Consider the following 25272-nt stretch of genomic DNA (forward strand, 5'->3'; position numbering starts at 1 on the left):
CAGTCAGAGCAGAGAGCAGACACTAAGAACACTCACATACAGACACACACACACACTAACACACACACACGGCTTATGCTGTGTTGCCGGAGCTCAGGCATAGTTCAAAACAGATTTAATGGAACAAGGATATTTCTCTGCCCACACCATTTTGTTGAGAAGTGGAGGATTTTGGACAGGTTTTGTGCATCATTCCAGACCTATTTTAAGCTTCAGTGTGTAGTTTACCTTAGAGTATAGAGCATGCTTTGTCCCATGCCCTTATATGGCTGTGGTCTCTGATTTTTTTTTTTTGGAGAATGACTTCACATCCATAGCAACTGAATCTCTTGTGTAGGTCATTGTTTCTTTTAGTTTTTGTGGCTCCAGTATTGGTGGAGAAACCCACCGTGTCACCTGAGAACAGAGCTTTCCATAAGCCGACTACTCGTTTAAGTCCAGCCAGCTACTTTATTATATTAATTTTTGATTCTAATAAAATAGTTTTGACTCACAAGTTGCTATGTGTGTACATTTACGACTACTAGGCTCTGCTTCAAACATGCCTATCTGTCTGTATCAGTCTCACCCCTCACATGCTCTATATGAATGTGTGTGTGTGCGAGATCAACTGAGAGGTCCTGCTGGGTAGAGAGCAGAGAGTCATGCCCCGGGACCCCCTCAACTGGCTACTGCATATCCTTGTGGAAAACCCTGTGAGAAGCCTGCTCTCGCTGAGCTCTGTGCTCAGCGTGGATCTGTTTCCCAACGTACTCCCGAGGCAATAAGCCGTGACTTGTCATTTCAAATGCTCATGTTTACTCTGAGTAAACCGAAGCTGTTACAGAACAAATATTACATAGACAGTGCGGTGCTTTGTTGCATTCCTGTAGCCTGTTGACATGGCAGAAGTTTGATAGGTGTAGGCAGGTACGGTTCAGTTGTCAAGGGTCAAAAGGTGCTGACTTTCCCCCCCCTCAAGTCAGCCTCATTCTCCTGCTTCATACAGCGCCACATTGTCTTATTTCTGTTTCTATCCCGGTCACAATTAGAACGTTTAACCCACACAGGCTTCTTCACAACTCACCTAACCTCTCCTCTCCATTTGCAGACCATATCCCAGAGGACTTAAGGGACCCGTTCTACACAGACCAGTACGACCAGGAACACATCAAGCCGCCCGTCATCCGCCTGCTGCTGTCCTGCGAGCTCTACTGCCGCGTCTGCGCCCTCATCCTGAAGACGGAGCAGGCGGCTTCTCTTCAGTCCCACCTGTCCGTCATCCAGGCTCTGTCCAGGAAGGGGATTTACGTCGTGGAGAGTGACGACACGCCAGTCACAGAGGGAGACCTGGCCTGCGCGCCCATCAAAATGGTGAGTAGATGCAGGGAAGATTAGGAAGAGACACGGTTGTATTCGCCTGGAAAAAAAAGGGTGTGGTAATTCTTTTTCTGGCATCTTATATGCGCTAAAAGACAAATTTCAATGGAAGCTGCTGCTCATAGTTTATACGCTTGTTGTTTAACAGAGACATTCAGCACCAGGCACCCCCCACAATGTTGCAGCATTTTTACAAAATACAGTTTGTAGCACAGATTGCCTGTCAGAGAAGAAGGAAACCAGGCTGGAAGCTATAACAACTTTGCACATTACCTGTAACATCCCCACCTCTTCCTGCTTCTGATGTATTATTGTACCACAGTGAAAGCAGGGGATGAGGCTATTGATTTTTATCCTTATCCAGCTGTGCAATCAGTCTCAACCACAGGCATTAGAGACACTGAGAAAGCTTAAATCCAGTGTAGAATAACCCCTAGAATATTGTGAAAAGACATGAAGTTTCAGTTATTTGCATTTATTTCAGATTATACACCGTGTGTAAGTGAAATATAAAGATATGATTTGCTGCTCAACTCAGTGGAACAATCTCCAGATGATTTGGCTCCACCCATATAATCTTTTATTCAAATAAAGAAAAGGAATTTGACTGTTACTCATTCTGGTCGTGTGAAGACTGAGTTTGTGCTGTGTTTGTTATTGTGCCATGGTAACGGGGGTTTTTTTTTCGTTGGCCAGACTTAGTTTGTCTTTCTCCTATAAAAGTTGGCGTTTTTGTAACAATATTAATGACAGTTGCAGTCAACACAATTCTGTTTTTAAATTGTGGACATGTGCAAGATGTTGGCTGGATCACAGGCACTGATTACTGAGTTGCATTATGATGAAAAATCCAGTCAGCTAAATGAATGAGAAAACGGAAACACTCAAGTCTTCCCAAAAGAAAAAAAAAAAAAGAAGAGAAAAGCTGTATTAGCAGGATTATCTTGTGTTCAGAGTTCATGTTTAAATCAGAGGACCTTGCTTTAACTCTGTAGTTTCCAACTGTGGAAATAACTCTGTTTATTACTTTGTTGAAAATATCATCTATCAAGTTTATGGAAAAAAAAAAAAAGTGTAAATCCTAATAATAACTGGTGCCTGAGCCTACTCAGAGCAGGCGGTTTAATCAGGGACATCGGTTAAGAGGGTTACTCTTGCGTTAATACTTCTAAGAATGGATTTTATTGTCTGTGATATTTTCTCACCTACATTTTTGATCTGTTAAGAGCATTTGCTGAATGTTGGCGCTTGAAAACCTTCCCCTTTTGTCCTCATAGCCCAGTTTAAATGCCTCTTACTCAGCCTTGTTCTGCCCCGTTGGATTCATTAGTTTCCATAAAATGTAGATTCTACTTGAAAAAATTACTACAAACATATCTGTTAAAGCCGGAAACTGATGGCTCGGCTCTGTAGACCTCTACTGTAGTCATTATACGAGTGTAACGCTCATAATGTTTTCACAGATCAGCTCTTAAACAGGCTGAACGTCCTCGGTTTGTAGACCACATCCTGTAGGTCGTCACCTGAACCAACACCACCACGTCACAGCGTAGTGAACGAAGCACAGAGCCCCCCCCCCCTCCTCCTCCTCTGTGGCAATGAGATCTCATGTCTCACATTTTCACAAAGTGCACTTCACGCACCAACCGGCTCACTCGCTCTCAGCCATCTTCCTACCCTTTTGTTGCCATGGAAACCGGCAACGGTGAGGAGCAGGCCTCCTCTCTGCGGGCTGCTGGGATGTGTGTCTGCATTTCCTGCTAGTGGCCTGACAAAATAATCCACGCAGGCCTGTGTGTAAGCATCCAGACACAAAGCCTGGTGAGAGGATGGAAAATCCTGGACAGGACAGCGCTTATCTCTGATAGACTGTTGGAACCCCCCCTTCCAGTTTGCTGACTTCACAAGGCGTTTCCATAGAAACCTGCATTTTCTTTCTTGTGTATGTGTGTGTGTGTGTGTGTGTGTGTCTGTGTTTTGTGTGAATGAAACAGATCCTATACTTGCAGACAGTTCCTCTGCACCTTGTCTGACTCTTGTTGGGGCAACAGCTGAGGCTTGTAAAACCTTAAGAATCCAGCCGTCCTCTCGGGTCCACTTAAACCTGCGAATGCGTATGTGTGCGAACACACGTGTACACACACACACACACACAGCTCAGGGCAACAGCAGCCCTGCTCCCCGTGGGGGTTCCCTGCTGTGCTGATGAAGGGCAGAGTGAGAGTGTTGGACAAAAGAACAAAAGATCGAAGAGTACATCACGCTGTTATATTTGCCCTGTTGTGTATTTATTGAGTACTACTTATCGACATGTAGTTGCTCAATTTAGTGCACATTTTTAAGTTGAGGCACGCTGAATGTTGCTGCAATAACATGCTTTGTTTTGCAAGTCTTCTGCTTGTTGTTCTGCATGTTTTAACTCAACATTTTTTCCATTTTTTTTCTTGTATCTGTATAAAGAAACATTTTCAACACAGTTTTTATTTAACTCGTCATATAAAGGATCATTTTGGTTTCATATCACTTGGTTGTAACATTGTACTTATCACTTACACAAAGATGTCACGCAGGACAAGAAACACAGATAGTCAGACATGCAGTTTTTAAACAAACTTACAGTATTTGGTAGAGGAAATGAAGAGGAATGGTAAAATAATCACTCAAACTATTGTTTGGAAAACATCCATCAGAGTTTATTGACTGACATCCTGAATCAACTTTGACCTACTGAACTTGCTGTGTTGGTTGCGATGGGGGATCAGTGCCAACATTTCTGGTGCACTCATATTCAATTTTACTTCCAAATAAAGTGGTTTCTGATGTTATGGCTATACTTTTGTCTTGTTTACAACCTTACCCCATCTAAATAGGTTTTAGCAATGTTACTGTGTTTGCAGCTGTGCAATAACGATGGAAACAGTGGCCAGTTTTATAAAATGTCGTGTTGTAATGAACCTGAATTATCCTTTAAATGAAGGCAGAGTAAAAGCAGCCGTGAACAGAGATCCGCCAGGCTAAAAGGAACACGCCCTATGTACTTAAACTCCTTTTGAAAACACAAACAGCTCAGCAAAACAGTGACTACAGTGTAAGTGAATCCAATGAGCCAGCAGAACTTGAGCAGCCTTCAGCTTCCTGTAGACACAGTCTTTATCTTTTCCTGTTAAATAAACTTGTCCCCGTCTTGTATATTACAGTCCGGGTTTATCAGGGAGTAGATTTTCACTGTTGTCATCTGTGTCCTTGCGGTTCTTGCTGTGGAGAAAAAGCTCTGAATAGCTCTCATTCGTTATTTTAACGAGCCTAATCTCTGTGCACTTCCATCATCAATTGGATTAGTCAGGCAGCATGTTACACAAAGTACTGACTGAAACAATGGCATGTTTATTATTTGTCATGTAGTGGATTCAGGTGCTGCATTCATTGGGTTTGACTGTGTGGACTAGAAATACAAATAACCAACGTCGGCATAAAATGAGACTCAGAAATAATGGTTGACGACCAAATTAGGTTTTTAGAACAGACAAACTAATCAGCTCAGAGCAGAGATTGAATTAACATTTGGCTAGTGTTGGTTCCACCCTGCTCATAAAGAGGAAGATTTTTGACTGGTAGGTACCAGGTGTTGTGCCACTTGGTGCAGGGATACTGGTGCTGGTCCTCTGTTACATTAGGATGAAGACAGTGTGAGGTTGGTTGTGGTCGCCCCAAATGAGAGCTTTCACTTTCTTTTTTAGTCAGTTGGACAAAACAAGACATTTGAAGACGTCATCTTGGATTCTTTTCACTGTTTTCAGAATTTATTTTAGACCAAATGATTCATAGATTAATCAAGACAGATCATCAACAGATGAAATAATCAAAGTAGACTTTGTCATTCAAGACCAAACATTTGAGAAGCGCACCGCCAATGAAATTGTTCAGTCCTTGCTTAAAAACAAAGATAAAGACTTAGACTTAAATATAATATTCCCAAAATAATTGTGAGCTGCAGTGATTAAGCCACGGTGATTATTTGAAGCTCCCAATTCGTCCCGTTGGAGGTTTGAATTAGACAGAACCCTTAATCCATTAATCTTACCTGTTCATCCTCACGCCACAGCGGTTACACAAGCTAACTAGGTTTTTAACACTATACGACCTTTAATGATGGTTAATTACCTGCCAAAGAAACTGGTATACACTTCACCAGTGACGGACCAGCTGGTGGCCTCTTTCTCTTAAACGAGTGGATGTAACTGTTTTTAAAATGGTTGATTTGCTTTGTGTAATTAAAGAACAAACAGATGGTTAGATCATGCTCCACACTTGGAGCATCATAATGTTTTATGATGTTTGATATGGCATTAGATTGCAATCTCAGCTTCTTTGCCTCCAGCTTTGATCTTAATTGCATTGGAAACATGTGGAGGGGGGAGAGTCCAATGAAATTGAATTGTCCTCTGTGTTTCTCTTTCTGTCTTTCTCATCCAGAGCGCTCACATGCCCATGATCGATGCCCTGATGATGGCCTACACAGTGGAGATGATCAGCATCGAGAAAGTGGTGGCTTCCGTCAAGCGCTTCTCTACCTTCAGTGCCTCTAAGGAGCTACCCTTCGACATGGAGGACGCTATGGTCTTCTGGATCAACAAGGTCCACAAACACACACACAGACATGAGCAGTGTAAATTTAATATAAGAAACACAGCAGCACATATTGATTAAAGACTTTTCACAGTGCTTTATAAAAACCTTTCATACATGTTCCATACTTGTGTGTAGCCTCTCTAAAAGTCCAGCTGATAACGATCATGGTATGACTCTCACTCACTCACTCACTCGTTTGGCACAATGTAGGATGAATAATGTGTTTTCACATCGACACAATCAAGTGACAGTGGTCCACTTGTTAAATTGTGGCTTGTTTGTCACTGGTGCTAAGAGACGGGTCAACAGATAAGAGTGTGGATCTGGTAGCACATACAAGAGGCTCAGGCTCATGTTGCACTCATCTGTCAGTAAGTTCGAAGGCCCGGAAGTAGCGAAAGCAATGACTCAGTGTGTCCATTACTCATCATGATGCCCCACACCATCACTGTCGGGGGGGAAAGGAATGTGTCCTTTTGTGATGGGCAGTATTTCCTCAGCTAGATTTCACCTGGAGGACATAACTGGGGTTTCTAGTCAGCTTTCCAGTATGCATGCGTCAGTGTGAAAGCAGAGCAGGAGGATGAAAAGAGAAATCATTACACGTAGCAATAGATACTTTATATAGCATTTAATTTGCCTCTAGAAGTCTAAATAAGTTGGTTTCCAGGAAGAGTTATGCTGTCTGTCCTCTTATTGCACCGTGAGGGGAAAAAAACTGTTAAGATAAGAGAGCAATGCTTCCAAAATAAGGTTATGGGGGGGTGTAGAGGTGAAATCAAATTACAGACTGCTGCATGTATACACAGATTTACAGTAACCAGGTCAAAGCAGCGCATGTAAACACGTTCTACGATTACCTGCATAACCTGGCCTTCATTATTTCTCCTGCAGGTGAACACTAAGATGAGAGAAATCACAGAAAGGGAACACAAAGTCAAGCACCACCCGTTAGAGTCCCCCAGCCACCAAAAGGTAAAGTATCTCAAAGTGTAAGGATAAAAAGAAAAAAAAATAAAATAAATGAAGATCCAGAACGGCCAACAAGTTTCTGCCAATAGCTTAACATTTCTGGCCTGTGGGGAATTTTAGAAGTAACTCTCTTTTTATTAGAAATATTTTTCCCTCTTTAAGTCTATAACCAGGTGGGTGTCATCTCCACAAAATCAAGAAGAAACGTAGTTATTAATGAGGAATGTTTCTTCCTAAAGGCATTTTGGAGTTGTTCTGACCCTGCTCTCTTTTTCTCTGTTTAAACCGGAAGCAGATCCGATCCTTTTGTCTGTGACCTCTGACCTATTTAATCTTTCTGCTCCTGTTCCTCATCTGTCCCTCCCTCCCCCCTCTCTTGTCCCTGCAAACTGGATAGTCTCCCTCCAAATGGTATTGGAAGCTAGTCCCTGTAAGTTGGATGCCAGCCCCCCCTCCCACCCCTGCCCCTCTCTCTCTCTCTCTCCCCATACCCCATTTTCTTCCCCCTCTCCCCCTTTGCACGCATAGTTCTGTGTTGATGTGCGCACACTCTCCACCATGGCTCATTCAAGCTCATTTCTCTGCTGCTTGTAGCCGGTGTGTCAGCGAGGGGGGGAGAAAGCGGACAGTAACTTTTTTGTTTCTTTCCCTTTTTTTTTCTCTCCTCGTGGCAAATTTGTCACACAGGTGTAAGGTTATTCTGACCTTTTGTAAACTGTTCAGATATTCTTTGCAGCTATGCGGTGTGTGCTATCTCATTTCAAGCTCAAGTAGGCCATGTGGATTCACCCGTCCGTGCGTGCGTGCGTGCGTGTGGTATTTGCTTGCCGAGTGAGAATAAGAGCAAATCCATGCCTACACCACTCCTTTTGCTTTGCAGTCCCATCCCTGGCCACCTCCTCTCACTGATCTGCTTTGTCATTCCCCCTTTCTTCTCCGATCTCTCTCTCTCTCTCTTCTGCTCTCACACACACTGTTTCCTCTGTGCCCACGGACTTCTTTGACAGTATCTCTGCTCTCTGTGTGTGTCAGCCTGATGTCATGCACGAGCTGGCCCAATGCATGCTGGAGCCAGAGGAGCTCTCCGAAGCGGTACAGTGTTCCTTCTTAGTCAGGAGAAGACTCCCTTACTTCAAACTCTCTTTTGTAGTAGAGCTTCTATAGTTTGTTTGGTAGTTGGTTAGTTCACCTGTTAACTCGTGGCATAAGCTACATCAGTACAATCGGTATAATTATGTGAAATATATAAATCATAATTAAATCAAAGTTAATGTTGAGCAAATCCTGTTCATTAAATTTGTAAGTAATTTTGTTTATTTTGTTGTGTTGTGCTGTACGAGATCTGTTTAAATAGTGCATAGTCGTCTCTACAGCTGTAACAATAAGTCGATTATTAGATTAATTTATCATTGTCATGTTTTAAGAAGAAAACAATCCAGCTTCTCAAATGAAAAAATGAAAAAAATCTTATTATTCGAGGACGTCACCCTGGGCTTCGGGAAACAGTGGTCGACATTTTTCACCATTTTCTAACATTTTATGGACCAAAGAACTAATTGATTAATAAAGAAAATAATCAACAGATTAATCGATAATGAAACTAATTGTTAGTTGCAGTTCTAGTTGTTTCAGACTTGTGTTAGGGGTTGTTTTGAGGACTCAGAGTAAGTGTTAAAATCAAGCTTTACTTCATTTATTAAAGGGTTTAGCTGTTACTGAAGGTTATATTGGACTCTTGATAAGTTTTCTTGTCGCAGTCATTCTGTCTTCTGCATCATGTGATGCAAATATACTGGTTCAAAGCTAATTTGATCTGCATTTCTACATAACTTTGATTCATTTCTTCATGTGTCTTTTGCTGTCGCCATAAAGATTGATTAGTCATAACATAGAGAGAGGCGTTTCCAGAACAAGGTGAATATTTGCAGGTCATGCAGAAACATATCCAAGCAGCAGTACCAGTCAGTGCAGTTTGCTTTGTGCAGTGCACGTTTATGTTGTTTCAAATCATAGTTCTGCTGGTGATTAGTGAATAACAATGTTTAGCAGATATCGTTTGAGTTAGTTGTGTTTTGCTAAATCTTTAAATCAATCTATTGTTCATCCTAGCCAGCTGTATGAGTTACAGTGTATATATATCCAAAACGAGTGCATCTGGGGTGAGCGAGTTTCTCCATTACACAGTCATTTCCCATAAGTGGGCCAGTGATTACCCCAGTTTCCTTCCCGGTCAGCTGGTACTTGTTGCCTGGTTAGACCGGGCTCTCCTGCTGGCTGCCTTCCTCCTGAGGCCTGAGGAAGGTTGACCCATCCGCTCTGTGTTCATATAACCGCTTTAACACCTCCACCTCCCATCTCCTCGTGATAAAACCAGGGTTCTCCCTAAACTGGGTGATCAAGAGGATCTTTTTATTCAGCAGCAAATTGACACTAAACTTGTTGTTGATCAGTTGAAGAGGAGTTTCTACTTCTATTAATAAAAGCATTTTGCTGTGAAACTCCCGGGGATAACCTTGATGGATTCTTAAATTGATAGCTAAGGGCATTAACTAAAGCTGAAAACATCCATGATCAATATATGCTTTGACTAGTTCAGATGTGAATCTCAGCACAAAGGAGATTTGTACTTGTGACACTAGTCGCTGCATTTAGGATGTTTTAAAATGTGTCACTTGTTGGTAGTACCGTAGTGGTGGTGGTGGTGGTGGTGGTGGTGTGTGTTGTTGCTGTGGCTTCTCGTCTCATTAGATCCTCATCCTCTCCCTCTGCTGGTTAGGTACGGTATCGTCGGGAGCACGCCTCGGGCCGCCAGCTGCCCTTCTTCCCACTGCTGGAAGACCTGATGAGGGATGTTTGTGACGGAGCTGCGCTGCTCACTGTGGTCCACTACTACTGCCCGGACCTCATGAAGCTGGAGGGTATGATGTGCTCGCTCTCATACGCTTTCCCCACACTGGCACAGACAACACCCTCGTTCAGGAGTCGGCCGCTTCACAATAATAATCAGTTCCCCCCTCAAAGAATTTTCCTGTAACGATCATCAAGCTTTCTTTGCTAACACATTGAATTCAATATCCATGTGTGATACTATTTTTGTCAGTTGCACATGGCTCGCTTTCCTAGTGCAGTCAGTGTGACATTTATAGCCATCAGGTCATTGAGTTGTGTCCTGATCTGACCCCTCACATGTGCCTGTCTAATCAGATATTTGCCTGAAGGAAGTACCCTCCATCGCTGATAGCCTGTACAACATCCAGCTACTCAGAGAGTTTGCTAACGAGTATCTGAATAAAAGTTTCTATCTGACAACGGAGGATATGCTCTACTCGCCTCTTGTGCTCAAGGTAGAATGACTGGCATACTGTGTTTTTCATAAATATGATAGAATTAAATATAATTATCACAAATGTAACCTTGCAGTACAAATATCTGACTGTTCATCATGCATCAGTGCTCTTAAACGCCATTGTTCATCAGCATCCAAGTGTTTCTAATGTGTTCTCTCTCCGCGCAGCACAATGTGATGGTGTTCATCGCTGAACTCTTCTGGTGGTTTGAGACCGTCAAGCCAGAGTTTGTTCAGCCCAGAGATTTACAAGAGTTTAAAGATGGTAATTTTTGCTTTTCATACAAACACCAGCATATGAAAACCGTTTCATGTTACACAGTATGTAATATAATGAAACCAACATCCAGGGTTCTAGCGTTGTGAAGGTTGCCATTTAATTCTAACATTACATGAACATTTATTTTTAGATTGAACTTTTTTACATAATGGAAAAGCAGCAGATGATGAAGTATAATTGTTTTTGTGCCGATCTGTACCAGCCCTTTAAGTACATTAAATAACTCAGTCGTTGTAGAAAAGTAGCTTATTAAGCATCTTGTTGATTAAGAAACTGGTAGATTTCACCATTTTTTTTTTTTCTATCCCAGTCAATGTCCAAAACTTTCCTAATGACAGCCGACCTCAATCTCTACCTGCAATTTAATGATCTCTTTTCTCCTCTTTTTTTTTTTTTTTTTTTTTTTTTTTGTTAGCCCGAGCAATTGCTCAGCCCAAGTGTGCCCGCCCATCAGTGCCCATCTCCAACGCCACCAAGCGCAGCTTCCTGGCCAGCCCCGGCATGGCTGATAACCAGAGCAGCCCTGAAGTCTGTAACAGGTACTTCCTGCATCCCGAAGACTCTGATCCCCTGTAAGTCTTCTCTCACTTTCCTCCTCATTCCACCTCATCTTGCTCCTGTCTCCTAAGCAGTTACAGTAGCCCTCAAAAGGTTGGGTAGATATGCAGCAGCGTCTGGTTTTGATTCTCACACCGGCTTCTCCCTCACCAGATATAATAACGATGTGCACACAGTTAACACAATTCTTGCATTGTCCTGTTTTTGTGTGTGTGCGTTGTTGGCACTTGTTCGGGAGACTGAAAGTTTAGCTTTGCTCTTTTTAAAGGATTACATTGATCTGTTGGAATTTTTATCATGCCACTACTTGCTTGTCTGTTGTGTAACCTGTGTGTAACGGCTCGATCTGTTCATCTGATTCTGATTTGATGACAACTATTTTGCATTTCTGCCAAAAAACCTTGCTGCTAGAAATCATGAAACACAGTGGAATATCACTTTGACAAGGTGAAAGTCGTACTGATTTCCTCTCTTTTTGGCTTTTAGTAAAGGGGGTCCTTCCTTCAGTCCCTCCCACCCGCTCTTGCCCCTCCGACAGAGGCAACAGAAGCAGCAAGGAGAGGATGGTGCAGGTGAGGACAACAGTTAAAGCCTTGAGTCTTTATTCCCTTTTTATGTATACTAACAAAAGATTTGGGTCCATGTTCAACTTCTGCTTTGGTGGTCGTCAGCTGCTGTTTTCATACTTCCTAATTGTCCGTGTGTGTGTTTTTTGGAAAGGTCTGAGAAACCGCTCCAACTCACTGACTCAGATGGACGGACAGCCTCGAGGCTCTGTCGTCGCATGGCCCGACAAGAGGCAAAGGTAATAATAAACTTTATTTATATCACACTTTTCAAAACGGTTACAAAGCGCCTTACAATAAAAATAGGAGATATATAAAACACAAAAGATTAAAGCTAAACATAAGATGATAGATAAATCATTGAAAAGCAATTTAAGGTGCCTGAACATTGTACAATAACACAAAGTGTCTGTTCTAATCTAAAAGAAGTGATTGTGTGCTCATATCTCGATTTTGGAATAAAATTTGCATTCATAGTGGATGCAAATATTGAATTATTGTTACATGGTTACATGTCAGTCCATTTCTGTAAAATGTATTGTTATGGCAAATATTCCCAATATCAAATATTGCAAGCTCCCAAAAGTTTAATGAAGCAAAAAACAGGTCATACATACGTACAAAAAAAGGCTCTAGTTGTAAATAGAGCTGTAATTTTTCATGTATATTTTGCTTGTTTTTACCTTCATGTGGATATCTTAGGAAACCTTGAGTGTTAAAATAAATCTATTATTACTTAAAGAAACTCTTTTTTTGGGGGGGGGGTGAAAAATGGATTTTGAACTTTCATAACTTGACTCTTGTTATCCTTTCTGCCCTTGAAGTATGCTGACACTGCACTTGTACCCAACTGGGTGTGAATGTCTTTGTTTTTATGAGGCAGGTCCTGACCGGATAACATATGTAGAAAATGTTTTCAATGTGTGTTGTGATTTATTTATCTTGTCACAGTGATAAATATTGTGCTTAAAATTAGAAGTTAAATCAAAAGAAAATGGGGCCTAAATGGGAAATGTATTCAAACCTTGTACATTGTACACTGTATATTTTAATATGTATATTATACAGACTTCATGAATGAGTTTCCAGTTAATTAATAATTTATAAATGTTCTCTTTGCTCTCTTTCTGCAGGCCGATGTCCACGCTGAGCCCCTACATGTTTCATTCAGCCACAGACAGTGATGCTGACATGGTTTCTGGTGACAGTGTGAGTCTTGCCCGCTCTATAAGTAAGGACAGCCTGGCGTCCAACGTCATCAACATCACGCCCAAACATCAGACTTCTGTCCACCAACCCACACAGGCTGCAATGCGCAGAGTCAACGGCCACGGCCTCCTAGGAAATGTCAACATCGAGGACGAGGAAGAAACTCCGGTAACGGTTGCCAGGACTGATGCTCCCGCCATCTCAAAACAAGTTGATGGGATGCAGGCGACTGCCAGGGTGGGACCCAAACCTTCCACTGAGTCCAAACCTGAACAAGATAGCTTTTACCTAGAACCACTGATGCCTGCCGTGCTCAAAACGGCTAAAGAGAAGTCTATATGCCTAAACAAAGAGGAGGAGAGTGGTGAGGGGCCCCGGTCTTCAGGAAGGGGCTCTCTACGTCGAGGAGATGGATCTACATCAGCTGTTCGTAGGAAAGCTCCCTGCGGCTTGAACCAAACCTTTTCTCCTCCAGGTGAGGAGGCAGATATGTCAGAGGAGCCTCCCCAGGGTCCAGAAGGGTTCAGACCCACTGTCACTAGCAGTGTGGACCCCTCGTCCAGAGAGCCAGCTGGGGGTTTCTACCTGCATTCAGATTCTGAAGAACCAAAGCCTGTCCAGGGCCTGGACGCTGAGCTGGAAGACCTGGATGAGGAGGAAGAGGATTTGGACGAAGCTATTACAACTAAAGACCCCACCTGGCCCAGGAAAGCCTTTAATGAGGATGAAGAAGAAGAATCAGCCAAACTCCAAGAGGACATGAATGTGAAAGAGCACGAGGACAAAGACATGAATGGCTGCAGCGGTCGCTCCAGCCCGTGTCTCAGCGCTCACTCCCAGGCCAGCAGCATGGCCAGCGGAAGTGTGCGCATGACCTCCTTCGCTGAGCGCAAAGCCCAGCAGCAACGCTTTGGCAGCAACCATGACCTACGCTCCAGTGCCTCCAGCTCGCAAAGGACCACTCCAGATGGGTCGGAGAGCAGCGGGCCCCTGGCCTCCACCTGGAGGCTTAAAAGAGACCCGAGCCCCACCTCACCCATGGGAGGATGCAATCGCACAGGCGATGGTAGCGGCGGTGCTAATGTTCTAGCTTCTGAAATCGTCCAGCTCCGTATGCAGCTGGAGGAGAAGCGACGCGCCATCGAGCACCAAAAGAAGAAGATGGAAGTGCTGTCGGCCCGGCAGAGACAGAAGCTGGGTAAGGCAGCCTTCCTGCACATCGTGAAGAAAAGCGGTGGCAAGAGTGACACATTACCCAACCCGCTTAAAGCTGACCTCTCCAAAGACGAGCTCAATGGGGAGAAAGGAACATCAAGTAAAGATGATATGTGTGTAGATGCCCTGAGGGGGGACAAAGAGGTGGAGGGAACCACCCCGACAGGTGCCTTAGAAGCAGATAAGAAAGGGAACAGCGGAAGCTTCTATCTCGAAGAAGAGTTGGACCTTAACGAGTGCAGCCGCTCCATCGAGCTGCTGAACGACGCCATCGGCAGCATCCAGCAGCAGATGATGCAGCTGTCGCTCCAGCAGGAGATGTTGATGAAACAGAATGTACAGTCCCCCCCTGGTGCAACTCCACCTCCTCCTCCCTCCAGCGACAAAAACAGTAACTCTAAGGCTGGAGCATCCTTTCACTATGTGGAGCACCTCTCCAGCACTGGAACCGCCCCCACCAGGAAACCCCCCAAACTGACATCAGGCCGAAGCTCCAGATCCAAACCATCAGAGCTAAAGATAGCCAAGGAGCAGAGCCGGCAGGTCTCCAGGACCCTCACCCCCACCCAGAGTGGGTCAGAGACATTACCACACCTGAGGCAGTTAGCCGGGGGCAGGTCCCCCAGGACCGAGCAGCCCGACACCCCCAGCCCCAGAAACGCCCCTGCAGGAGAGACAATCGACAGGCCAGGCTCCGGCCACGTGCGGAGCGCCACTTTCAGGCTTCACGACGAGGCCAATATGCGTCTTCCGACACGAGTGGACCTGACGGCAGTGGCTGCCCCAGAAGTGTCCTTCGACGAGTGCCTGTCCAACACCCAGAGAGAGTCTGAGCTCAACTCTTCAGACGGTTCAGGAAAAGAGAACATACCATCAGAGGAGAGTCAGCGCTCCAAGTCTCATCTGATTGAGGTGGATTTGTCAGAGCTGAAGGCTCCTGAGGAAGACGCTGCTGAGGACGGAACGACAGAGGGAGGCGACGGAGAGAAGTCAGTCATGGGCTTCTTCTTCAAGGTAATCTGGATGAAATAAAATCACTAATCAAACTTAATTGAAATCCATTTATTAATTTTATTAATTTGTCAAAAATCAAGACAAATTCCCATCTTGATTCAGTATCTTAAAATTAAGAACCTTCAAATTGCTTTTTTTCCCCATCAGAAGAAATAATTAAACAATCATTGCCATGTGACAAAATTTTCATCGATTTAATTTTCTGTGGCTCTAATTTATTATTCCTCTCAGCACTAAATTGAAGACCGAATACTTAAATGATTACGTTTTTATGTTCTAGGATGAGCAGAAGGCGGAGGATGAGCTCGCTAAGAAGAGAGCAGCGTTCTTGCTGAAGCAGCAGAAGAAAGCTGAGGAGGCTCGGCTTCGCAAACAGCAACTAGAAGCAGAATCTGAGCTCAAACGAGATGAAGCCAGGTTACTAACTTTATTCATCTTCATCATTTGTATAATTTCCACAAACGACACAGTCGATGCTGATATATTGAAGTGTTTGATTTCAATACCAGACGGAAGGCCGAGGAGGACCGCGTGCGTAAAGAGGAGGAGAAGACGCGGCGGGAGCTGATAAAGCAGGAGTATCTGCGGAGGAAGCAGCAGGAGATGTTTGAGGAACAAGGCCTCGTAAAGCCCAAAACCCCCAAACCGAAGCAGAAACACAGACCCAAGTCTGTCTTCAGAGAGGAGTCCTCCAGCGATAATTTCTCCAAGTGCTCTTCTTCCACACGTAAGACGGTTACATCACCAGTCAGACATTTAGAGAAAGCTTCACTTCTCCTGACACGTTGCAACATGTTGTGCTTCATTTGGTTTTTGTGTTTGAGGCACATTCACTGACTGCCAGTTATTTTCTGTTTTTACTACAATGTCCTAGATTTGTTAATACCACTAATTCTAACATTACTGAGACAAGGTTTGTTACTTTGTCTTTATATTTATTTAGCAGTTGCTTCTTAAGTGACATTATATTTTTTTTTGTGTCTTCTTCATTTGTCCTCAGCTGACACTCTGAGCAACACCCAGTCAGGATCCAGTCTGTCTCTGGCCTCCGCTGCCACCAACGAGGCTGACAGCGTCAACTCTGGAGGCGCTGGCTCCCAGCGGTAAGTTGCTCACAAACAAAGTATGCGTGTCTGTTCATGTTCATGAGTTGCAGTAAGTTATATATAAAAAGAAAGATTCTCTGGTCCTTTTTGTTGAACGTGTCCTTCCCCTTGTGTGTTTCAGCTGCGACTCTGTGGAGTCGTTTCCTGGAAGTCGTAACAGTCGGACTGCAGAAAGAGACTGGGACAACGGCTCCACTGCTTCCTCCATCACTTCCATGGCTGAATATACTGGTGAGTTCACACGTTTCATTCTGTTGTTTTTTTTGTCTCTTTTTTCTTTCTATACTTTTTAGTAGTTATTTTAATATCACAATAACTTTTTAGTTTCTTACCAAAGTGGCTGTTGTCTGTTATTTTTCCTCTTGCTTTATATGTCACATTATACACGGCTTTCCTTCTTTAGGTCCTAAACTCTTCAAGGAGCCCAGCGCCAAGTCAAACAAGCCAATCATCCATAATGCAATCTCCCACTGCTGCCTGGCCGGCAAAGTCAACGAGCCCCAGAAGAACCAGATCCTAGAGGTCAGTTCTCTGCTTCACATGGACCAACTTCATATCTGGTTTAACTCTTTATGTAAAAATCTCTGTAGTCAAGAATCTATGTGGATCAACTCTGTAATAGACAGTTTCTACATTTTACTTCACTCTCAGTTACAAACTTTGATACTCGGGACCTGAGTAGTTTAGAATTTTCCTTTTCGGAGGGCTCAACATCTGTCAAGATGATTTTCCATCACAGTTTTTCTCTGACAGATCACCTTTTATTTTCCGTTTCTTAAGCGCAGAGGTGGAAACACTTTTCCACTCATTGAGAATTTATTTCCTCCGTTGCAGCAAATGATGTAACATGATCCAGTCAGGCTAAATGTCAGACACACTGTAGATGAGCAGGGAGTAACTAGCTAGCCTAGCAACAGTTAAAGCTCCAAACAACACAAGATGTGGTGTCAGTTTGCTCATGCAGATTTTTTAGGATTTAAACCAACAGTCATGCCGGCTAATGTGACCAAATTGTACCTGAATTTCATGCTAATGCAACATCCTTTCTTTCGTTCAACCTCTTTCTCTCACCAGGAGCTGGAGAAGTGCGAGTCCAACCACATGATGATCTTATTTCGTGACGGCGGCTGCCAGTTCCGGGCGCTCTACTCGTACTTCCCCGACACCGAAGAGATCCAAAAGCTGACGGGCACCGGACCCAAGAGCATCAGCAAGAAGATGATCGACAAGCTGTACAAGTACAGCTCAGACCGGAAGCAGTTCACCGTCATCCCCGCCAAGACTGTGTCAGTCAGCGTGGACGCCCTGACCATCCACAACCACCTGTGGCAGGCCAAGAGAGGTGCTGTGCCAAAGAAAAGCGGAAAATAGCGGATTTTTTTTTTTTTTTAACCCTCCGTCACCCGAATCATCTCTTCCCCCATCTTGCTTCTTCCCTGAATAGACTGCATTGACGCCCACAGCAAAGCTCGACGCCATGCTCGGTTTGGAAACCTACTCAGGAGAGGCCATGTTTTACAGACACGTGGTCATCTGTAGGTGGACCAAGGCAGGAACAAGGGAAAAGGGATGTGTGAATGTGTGTGTGTGTGTGTGTGTCACAGGTGGTCTAAGGGACTGGTGCTTGCAAAAATAAAAAAGAGAAACGCCGGCTGAATTCGCTTCTTCCCACCTGTGATCTCAGTGCGATCTGTTCAGGTTCTTTTTGGTCCGGCTCCATTTTTTTTTTTCCTCTTATTTTTCTACAACGACCACGACTTAAGCATGTGGCTTTTTTCTTTTTTTTTTCTGTCTCTCTCATATGTGGTGGATGTTCCTTTTTTTACATCAAGTATTTATTAGTTCAGCACTGTCATGGTCGAGAGCTCAGCTGCAGCACGAAAATCCTTCCTTCTCTCTCCGGGAAAAAAAAATGCCTCTCCTTCGGACAAATTCGGACAAAAGGAAGGGGGGGGGACGTATATATATATATCGGGGATTTCTGATGCTCTTTTCAGAAAAAAAGCGGGACCTTTGTACAACCCTTTAGGACAGTCGGGGGACTGCCCTGCTGTCCATCAACAACAACAACAACAACAACAAATCTCTTCCCGCCGTGGACCGTCGGATCAGGCTGGCATTGCCGATTTTTGCCTCACCAGGGACCTCCAAAAAAAAAAACAAACCTGCTGCTCTGAACTGTCTTCTTTTTCGTCACCGGGGGGAGGGGGCGGAGCTTCTCCGTCTCCCCTCGGGACATCCGTTGGCCTTTCACGCATCGTGGTACTATCGTCTGTTTATTCGACTCGCTTTTTAAACTAGACGCTGATCGTATAGCACTGGATATGTGTATAGCAACGAAAAAAACCCAACAACAAAGAAAAAAAAAAAACGTTAACAACGGTCATTTTAAATACTTTTATTTGTCGAAACATCCTTTTTATTGAGGGTGTCAAAAGAGGGTGAATGATTAGGCTTTGGTACAGAAATGATGCTTTTTTTTTGTTTTGTTTTAGCTTTTTTTTTATTATGATTATTATTATTATTATTAAAGCAATGTGGTATAGAGTTTGAGCTGATGTTATGTGTTTTCATCATAACGGGGATTCTCTGATGTTTAGAGCTTAGTTGTGTTTTCTCTCTCCACTGGGCACTCTTGAATTGTCCTGTATAAAGGTGCACTCATGAACACTTGTCGACGGCTTCTTTCATGCAATGTAACCCCCCCACCCCGTCCCCCTTCCTCCCCCCCGTCAACCCTCCCCCTCCTCCTCCCCTCCCTTTAGTGTTTTTGTCGGCCTGTCCCATCTTTAACCACGAGAGCCGCACACCACACACTCTTGTTGTTTAAAGAGTGTCCTCGTGCTGCTGCTCTGTAACCGCTTCGAATGACAGTATTTGATATATTCACAAAGGGGAGGGGGGGGCGGGGGGGGTTTGTGTTTGTGGGTGGGGGTGGGGTGGGGGGGGGGACTGTGGTTCAGTTATGTACCAACATTAAAGAACATTCCTCCAAGGTGTTGACAAACACTGCCACTTCGTCTCTCTCTTCTCTCTGTCGTTCAAACATCAAAGTGCTTTTTTTTTTTTTTTTTTTTAATATAGAAACCGTTTGTTGGCCTCGAGAACAACCAGAAGTGTTGCACGAGCACTTTACTTTCTGTTTGTTGGGGGATTTTACCTTTTTTTTTTTTTTTTTTTTTTTTTTTGAATGGGCATAAAAACTCTAGATGAGAACTAATTCTGCTGTTTTTTTCGCTCCCTAACAGTGTGAGAACTAAACCAAACACTAAAGATTTAATACTGAGAAGTAAAGCTGACGGGCCTCCGCTGATATGATACTACTGCTGTCTCCAAAAAAACAAACAAACAAACAAACAAACAAAAAAACAACAGAATACTTGATTTCTCATTTGCTGCATTTGTTTTTGGGGGCTTTGGGTGGGGGGGAGGTGGTAGATCTTTAATTGTATGTGTGTGTGTGTGTGTGTGTGTATTTTTATGTTAACTAAAAGATTGTATTGGCATTTGTCACCATTTTTTGTTACACTAGTGTACTTTTCATCCTTGTTGATTTTATCTTTGATCCCATGCCATCTATTTATTTTAAAATGGAAGCACTGAAACAAACGGAATAAATTTTCAAGTGAATAAAAAGTCACATTTTCATTTTTTTATTCTTTTCTCATGGCTTGATTTGTCCATTTGTGAAGACTCACTGTTTGTTTTTTCTGTCACTAGTGTCACGGATCTTTACACGGTAGCTTTACTAACACCTCAAATTGTAGGATTTATGTGTTTTCACGGATCACTTGAACACTTTTCTTAACGTTTATTAAGTTCAAACTAACCTCACAAGGTTTTAATCACCTTCTCAAAGCAAAACTGAATCATCCAACATGACACGGGGTTTCTAATTCAAGCGATCCGAGTTGTCAGAACATCTTCAGGCCTCCCCTGGTGTTTCTAACCGCGTCGCTCTCTACCGACCAACTGGAACAACGGCTTCAATGCCTTAACGCCAGCGCTCATAAGCATAACCCATCTGCCATGACAACCGTGTTTTCTTTTTCACACCTGGTGGTTCAGGTGATCACAAGACAAACTATGCACTTATCACTCCAGCTTGAGTAAAGATTGTAGACCTGCAAGCCTGCGTTTATCAGATTGTCCACCATGAAGGGTAAGTGCAGTTATTCCCTGCTGATGCTGGTTTTTTGTTTTTTTTAAGGAAATCAAAAGTCAAAAGTAACCTGATGGTTCTGTATCTCCACAGTTGTTGCTGTTCTCGCTTTGTTGGTGGTGAATCTGCGTTTGAGCCGTTGTTGTTACGGAGAAGGACCGATTTTATTGTGCCTGCAGATACCACAAGGTGATGACTCAAAAATGTTATTAACTTAAAGTCAACTGTGTGTATAGAGAGATATTAACCTTTAATTAAATGTTGGCTATTCATCAGTACAGTTTTCTGATTTAAATTTATTCTCACATCTTATAAAATGTCAACAAAATCCTTTTTTCCTTGATTTAATTCTAAATGTCTTGATGAATTTCCTCTATTATACAAGCTGTAGCTCATTCAACTTAAACCAGGTGATGAAAACACAAAACCTTTTAAAGTACGTGACACCAATCTGGTGATGATGAAGAGTTTTACTGTCAGCTGATGAGCAAAATAAAATTTCTATTTAAAGTGTGATCAAACAAAATCTTTGTCACACTGAGCTGTACGGAGTGAAAGTTCCTGCGTATCTGAACACATTCATCACTCTTGAATGTGGTCAGAAATACTTCAGTCTGTTGATGTTTCATTGTGCAACATCACCACTAGATGGCATCAGAAGCAGGACTTTGTCAAGTAAAAAAAAAAAAGATAAATTTAACACAAGTACATTAGTGTTTGCTTTCAAAAAACGGTTCATATAGTTTGATTAACTTAATTATCCCAGAGGGGAATCAGTTTATGCACAAAATTAAACATCCACAAAAAGAAAGGGGGGGGGGGGGGAAACACTCAGTGGGTCAATCAAGACATGGCGGACCCCGTCAGTAACTGCACACACAACTACACAGCACCGTCCTGGAGGGTGTTAGTGACGTTAGACAGAAACTGTCCCTATAGGTCACTAAAGTTAAAACACTCATTTTACATCAAGCTTCATTTTTTTCTTGAATGTTATACAATAAAATAAATTAAAGTGTAATAATCTGCTGGTCAGACAACAGGTAGTGAATGCAGCCGTTTTCAGTCTTTAATCTCAAGTTTCATACACAATAACACCTGAATGTATTGATCAGAGATCATTTATCTGTAGCTTTTGAAAAATCTAAAAGCATAGAATTCAGTTTCCTTAAAAAAGGCGTTAGAAGGTCTTAGAAGTCTTGAATTTCATGTACAGAAGTGAAATATTTCTTCCTGCCTGCTGCAGGCGGTCATGTTAGATATAAAATGTCTTTGATTCTGATTGCAGGCTCTCGGGAGACGTGATAAACCTCGACAGATGATTGTGCTGCATGAAACTGTTTAATCCTTTTTGTGTAGTTTGAGTCAGAAGCATCAGATCTGTAACAAACAGTCACTACTAGCTACAGTAACTAACTTCAGTTCATGTAATTTGTAACTGGTTCATCTGTTCATCAACTTTCTGCCACTTATCCGAGTCTAGGTCACGTTAATAGATTAATTATATTCGGGCTGCAACTAAAGATTATTTTCATTATTGGTTTAATCTAGCTGTCATTTTCCAGATTAATCGATTATTCGTGTGATCTGTAAAATGTCAGAAAATTGTTTAAAATGTCCTTCAAAAGTTCCCAGAGCTGATGTTTGCTTTTCAAAATGTCTTGTTTTGTCCGACGATAGACCAAAACCCAGACAAGTATGAAAACCAGAAAATATTCACATTTGAAGAGCTGGAACAGCGAATTGCTGATTAATTTTCTGTTGACCGATTAATCGACTAATGGTTGCAGCTCTAAATGATACAGCTGGAAAATACTGACAAAAAATGTGATTTAAATGTCAACAAACTCATGTACCTTATAAATATTTATAGGTCTTTTTGTCCCGATTGGTTTTCTGTCACTCTTTAAGTGGTATGACGTGTAAAAGGTATTAAATTAAACTCAATGTGGTGTTAAAAAGTCATGAGTTTAATTTGTTGAACCCTGCAGAAACCCTGAATCACAACACTGTTCTCTTAGCTTTCAGCCCCGGTTATTCAACTCTGGTGATGATTCTGAAGGACGTTGGAGAAATTAATTCCACCGCGTTACGCAGCGACGACCTCACCTCTGTTACCAGGCTCAAGATCGCCGACGCCAGAGTCACGGGAGTCGCCGCGAGAGCCTTCAGCTCCTTTCAAAACCTCACCAGTCTCCATTTAGAGCAGAACCTCCTGACAGAGATCAGCCCGAGCTGGTTCAGCAGGCCCTCCGTCCTCCATGAACTCAACCTCACACAAAACCTAATTGAAGTTCTGAACGAGTCCATGCTGAACGGGTTCACTGGCCTCTCGAGGCTCAGTCTGAATAAGAACAGGATCAGAACTATTGATCCAAACTCTTTTAACCTCCTAACCAACTTGGCTGAGTTGGACTTGTCTGACAACAGGATGACGAAGGTCTCACCTCAAGTCTTCGGGTCTCTCAACTCCACCAGGATGAGACTCGATGAGAACCCCTGGGACTGTTCATGTGAGGCGGAAGAGTTTGTTGACTTTCTAAAAGGTTTGTGAAATGTCAGACGGACGACAGTTTAAGTGTTTTTAAAGCACATTTAGAAAGTTTTATTTAAATTGTGGTGACATGATTTTGGATTTCAAGGTTTTATTGTTTAGTTTTTATGTTGAATGTCTTATATTCCTTTATATTTATTTATCCTTTAACATCTTGATGTTAGAAATAACTTTAACATGATTATCCTTTGGAGTTTTTTTTTGTGTCTGTAATCCATAAATATCATGAAACCAGAAGAGTGAGGCTGTTTCAGGAGCATATTAAACAACAGTCAGGTGTCCATATGAACAGTGAAAGAGGTTTTCCTTGCTGTAATCATTTGTCCTGTTCATACTGACTGTTAAAACATCCCGTTCAAATGTGCTTTCAATGTAAGTGATGGAGGCCAAAATCCACAGTGTGTCATTTTGCGCAAAAATACAATTAAAAGTTTAGCTGGAGCTTATATGAGGCTTCAGCAGTCTGAGTTAGTTGTATCAAGTGGATATCTGACACATTTACAGTCTTTTTAGCATCAAATTCCCTCTTTGTGTTTCCCTGTTGAGCGGCGGTGAAAGTATAGTAATAAAAAAAGAGGAACTTTGGCACTAAAAAGACTGTAACGATGAAAGATATCTACTTGATTTGACTCATTTGGACGACAGATAAACTTTAAACACATTTTTGCACAGAAGGACGACTGTGGATTTTGTCCATCACATACGCTGTAAGTGCATTATGAAGGGATCTTCTAATGGTCAGTATGAACAGGAGGAATGATTACAGCAAGAAAAACCTGTGTCAGTGTTTATTGGTGCTCCTGACTGTTGTTTTAGGACAGACTTGGAAAAATTGTGAACTCGTCCTTTAAAGCTGCTTCTCTTCTCAGATCTACAGAGCAGATCTCTGCTGAAGGAAGAGATGAAGGTGACCTGTGAGAGTCCTCCGTCCCTGAAAAGTCGACCTGTGTGGAACGTGTCGGTGTGTGTGACGTCACCTCCACCAGGACCATCTGCTGGTATGTTTGGTTCCTCTTGTCTCACTTCCTGTTTGATGTTTGAAACCTTTTTTTTTAAAACCATTTTTTAGCATCATAAGAATCATACTCAATATTCACTCCATATTGTGCATATCGGCTCACTGAACCACTGGCCAAATCCAAATGTCCGGACTTCACTGCACTAGCAGACTTGCAGACTTTGCGGACACGTTCCCGGGAAGCCTGTGAGTGCTGAGGGCTGTCCAAACCCACAATTCATCAAGTCGACATGACATGGGGCCCCAAGCTGACTTTCTGTAGACTTTCAGAGAGTCTGCTGGGGGTGCAGACCTCCCATAATCCTCAGCAATATGGAAGTGATGATGTTTTACATCTTTGAGGGGATTTTTTTCAGTTTTGTTGTTTGTATGTTTATTGATATAGTGAGATGTATTCAGAATATTCACAGGCCTAAAGGCTTAATAACGTAGATTTGTTTATTATAATCTGCTAAAGCTGATGGACAAAGGTTGTTTTTTTCCATCTACAATGTGAAGGTCTTCAATGAGGATTTAATGTGAGAATAATGTCAGCAGTGTTGAACAATTTATATCACTGAGTATTCTGACCAGATTTATTGTAGCTACTGTTTAAAGCAGCAGACTGACACATTATCATACATGCATATCAAAATGTTCAGAAAAACACTGAGTTACAGGGTCAGGAATTTCAAATGATGACAGTGAACATGTCATTTACATATGAAGGCCAAAGGATGGACATTTGGATTCAGCTGCTGTCATAGTTTACTGGGATATATGAACAGCGTCAGTGACATCTCTTGTTTTCCAGCTATGACAAGTCAAACTGTCTGCAGCGTGTGTTCAGTATCTCGTTTCTCCTCCAGGAACAAAAACCTCACCCACCGATGTCCCTGCACCCACTTTATTGACCGGTACATTTTGTTCTTTTCATCCCAGTTTTATTTTATATTTAAAGCTGATCTAGTCAATATTTTTATTTTAACAGCAGATCAAATGATTATGTATAATGTGCAAAGTTTTCAGCATGTTGTTTTGGTTATACAGCAGACAGTAACACTCCCACTACCTGCTTAACATTAATTATCAGCCAGCTGTTGAACATACTCGAGCAATTAACAGCTTAAGAGCCAGATATTTTACTCAGGAACTGATATTAGATATTTAAGTCACCAGGAGGCCAGAAACACAACTCCAAATGAATGCTAATGTTGCTAATGTTTAAATAAGCATCAAGTTCATCCTTTGTGTTGTGTTTACAGCTTGTTGTGCTGCCCTCAAGTGGACAAAATTAATTACTGC

At 42.5% G+C, this 25272-nt stretch overlaps 2 protein-coding genes across 4 annotated transcripts in view; both read left to right on the forward strand.

The window, feature by feature from the left end:
* The window catches only part of camsap1b (calmodulin regulated spectrin-associated protein 1b), a 29026-nt gene extending 9695 nt beyond the window's left edge, over positions 1-19331 (forward strand). The window contains exons 3-19 of one of the 3 annotated variants that reach the window (XM_067616295.1): positions 1091-1353; positions 5833-5994; positions 6883-6963; positions 7358-7390; positions 9737-9878; positions 10165-10304; positions 10475-10571; positions 11002-11158; positions 11631-11716; positions 11865-11949; positions 12844-15148; positions 15429-15565; positions 15658-15875; positions 16149-16251; positions 16376-16485; positions 16658-16776; positions 17329-19331. In XM_067616295.1, coding sequence (XP_067472396.1) covers positions 1091-1353; positions 5833-5994; positions 6883-6963; positions 7358-7390; positions 9737-9878; positions 10165-10304; positions 10475-10571; positions 11002-11158; positions 11631-11716; positions 11865-11949; positions 12844-15148; positions 15429-15565; positions 15658-15875; positions 16149-16251; positions 16376-16485; positions 16658-16776; positions 17329-17625 — 4535 coding nt within the window. In that variant the 3' untranslated portion in view covers positions 17626-19331. The remainder of the gene's footprint in view (positions 1-1090; positions 1354-5832; positions 5995-6882; positions 6964-7357; positions 7391-9736; positions 9879-10164; positions 10305-10474; positions 10572-11001; positions 11159-11630; positions 11717-11864; positions 11950-12843; positions 15149-15428; positions 15566-15657; positions 15876-16148; positions 16252-16375; positions 16486-16657; positions 16777-17328) is intronic. The other 2 variants (XM_067616312.1, XM_067616303.1) reach the window with 2 other exon arrangements.
* A 441-nt stretch (positions 19332-19772) lies between these two features.
* On the forward strand, positions 19773-25206 carry LOC137201329 (phospholipase A2 inhibitor beta-like). Its single transcript, XM_067616325.1, has 5 exons — positions 19773-20416; positions 20510-20605; positions 22438-22962; positions 23840-23968; positions 24837-25206. The coding sequence occupies exons 1-5, from the start codon at positions 20410-20412 to the stop codon at positions 24935-24937; spliced, it is 858 nt and encodes a 285-aa protein (XP_067472426.1). The 5' UTR covers positions 19773-20409; the 3' UTR covers positions 24938-25206.
* Positions 25207-25272: the final 66 nt, after the last annotated feature.

Source organism: Thunnus thynnus, chromosome 2 (assembly GCF_963924715.1).
Source record: "Thunnus thynnus chromosome 2, fThuThy2.1, whole genome shotgun sequence".
Lineage (NCBI taxonomy): Eukaryota > Metazoa > Chordata > Actinopteri > Scombriformes > Scombridae > Thunnus > Thunnus thynnus.

Coding starts and splice junctions, on each gene's coding strand:
- LOC137201329 (XM_067616325.1), top strand. Junction 22,963..23,839: donor GTTTGTTGACTTTCTAAAAG/GTTTGTGAAATG, acceptor TTCTCTTCTCAG/ATCTACAGAGCAGATCTCTG. Junction 23,969..24,836: donor TCCACCAGGACCATCTGCTG/GTATGTTTGGTT, acceptor TTTCTCCTCCAG/GAACAAAAACCTCACCCACC.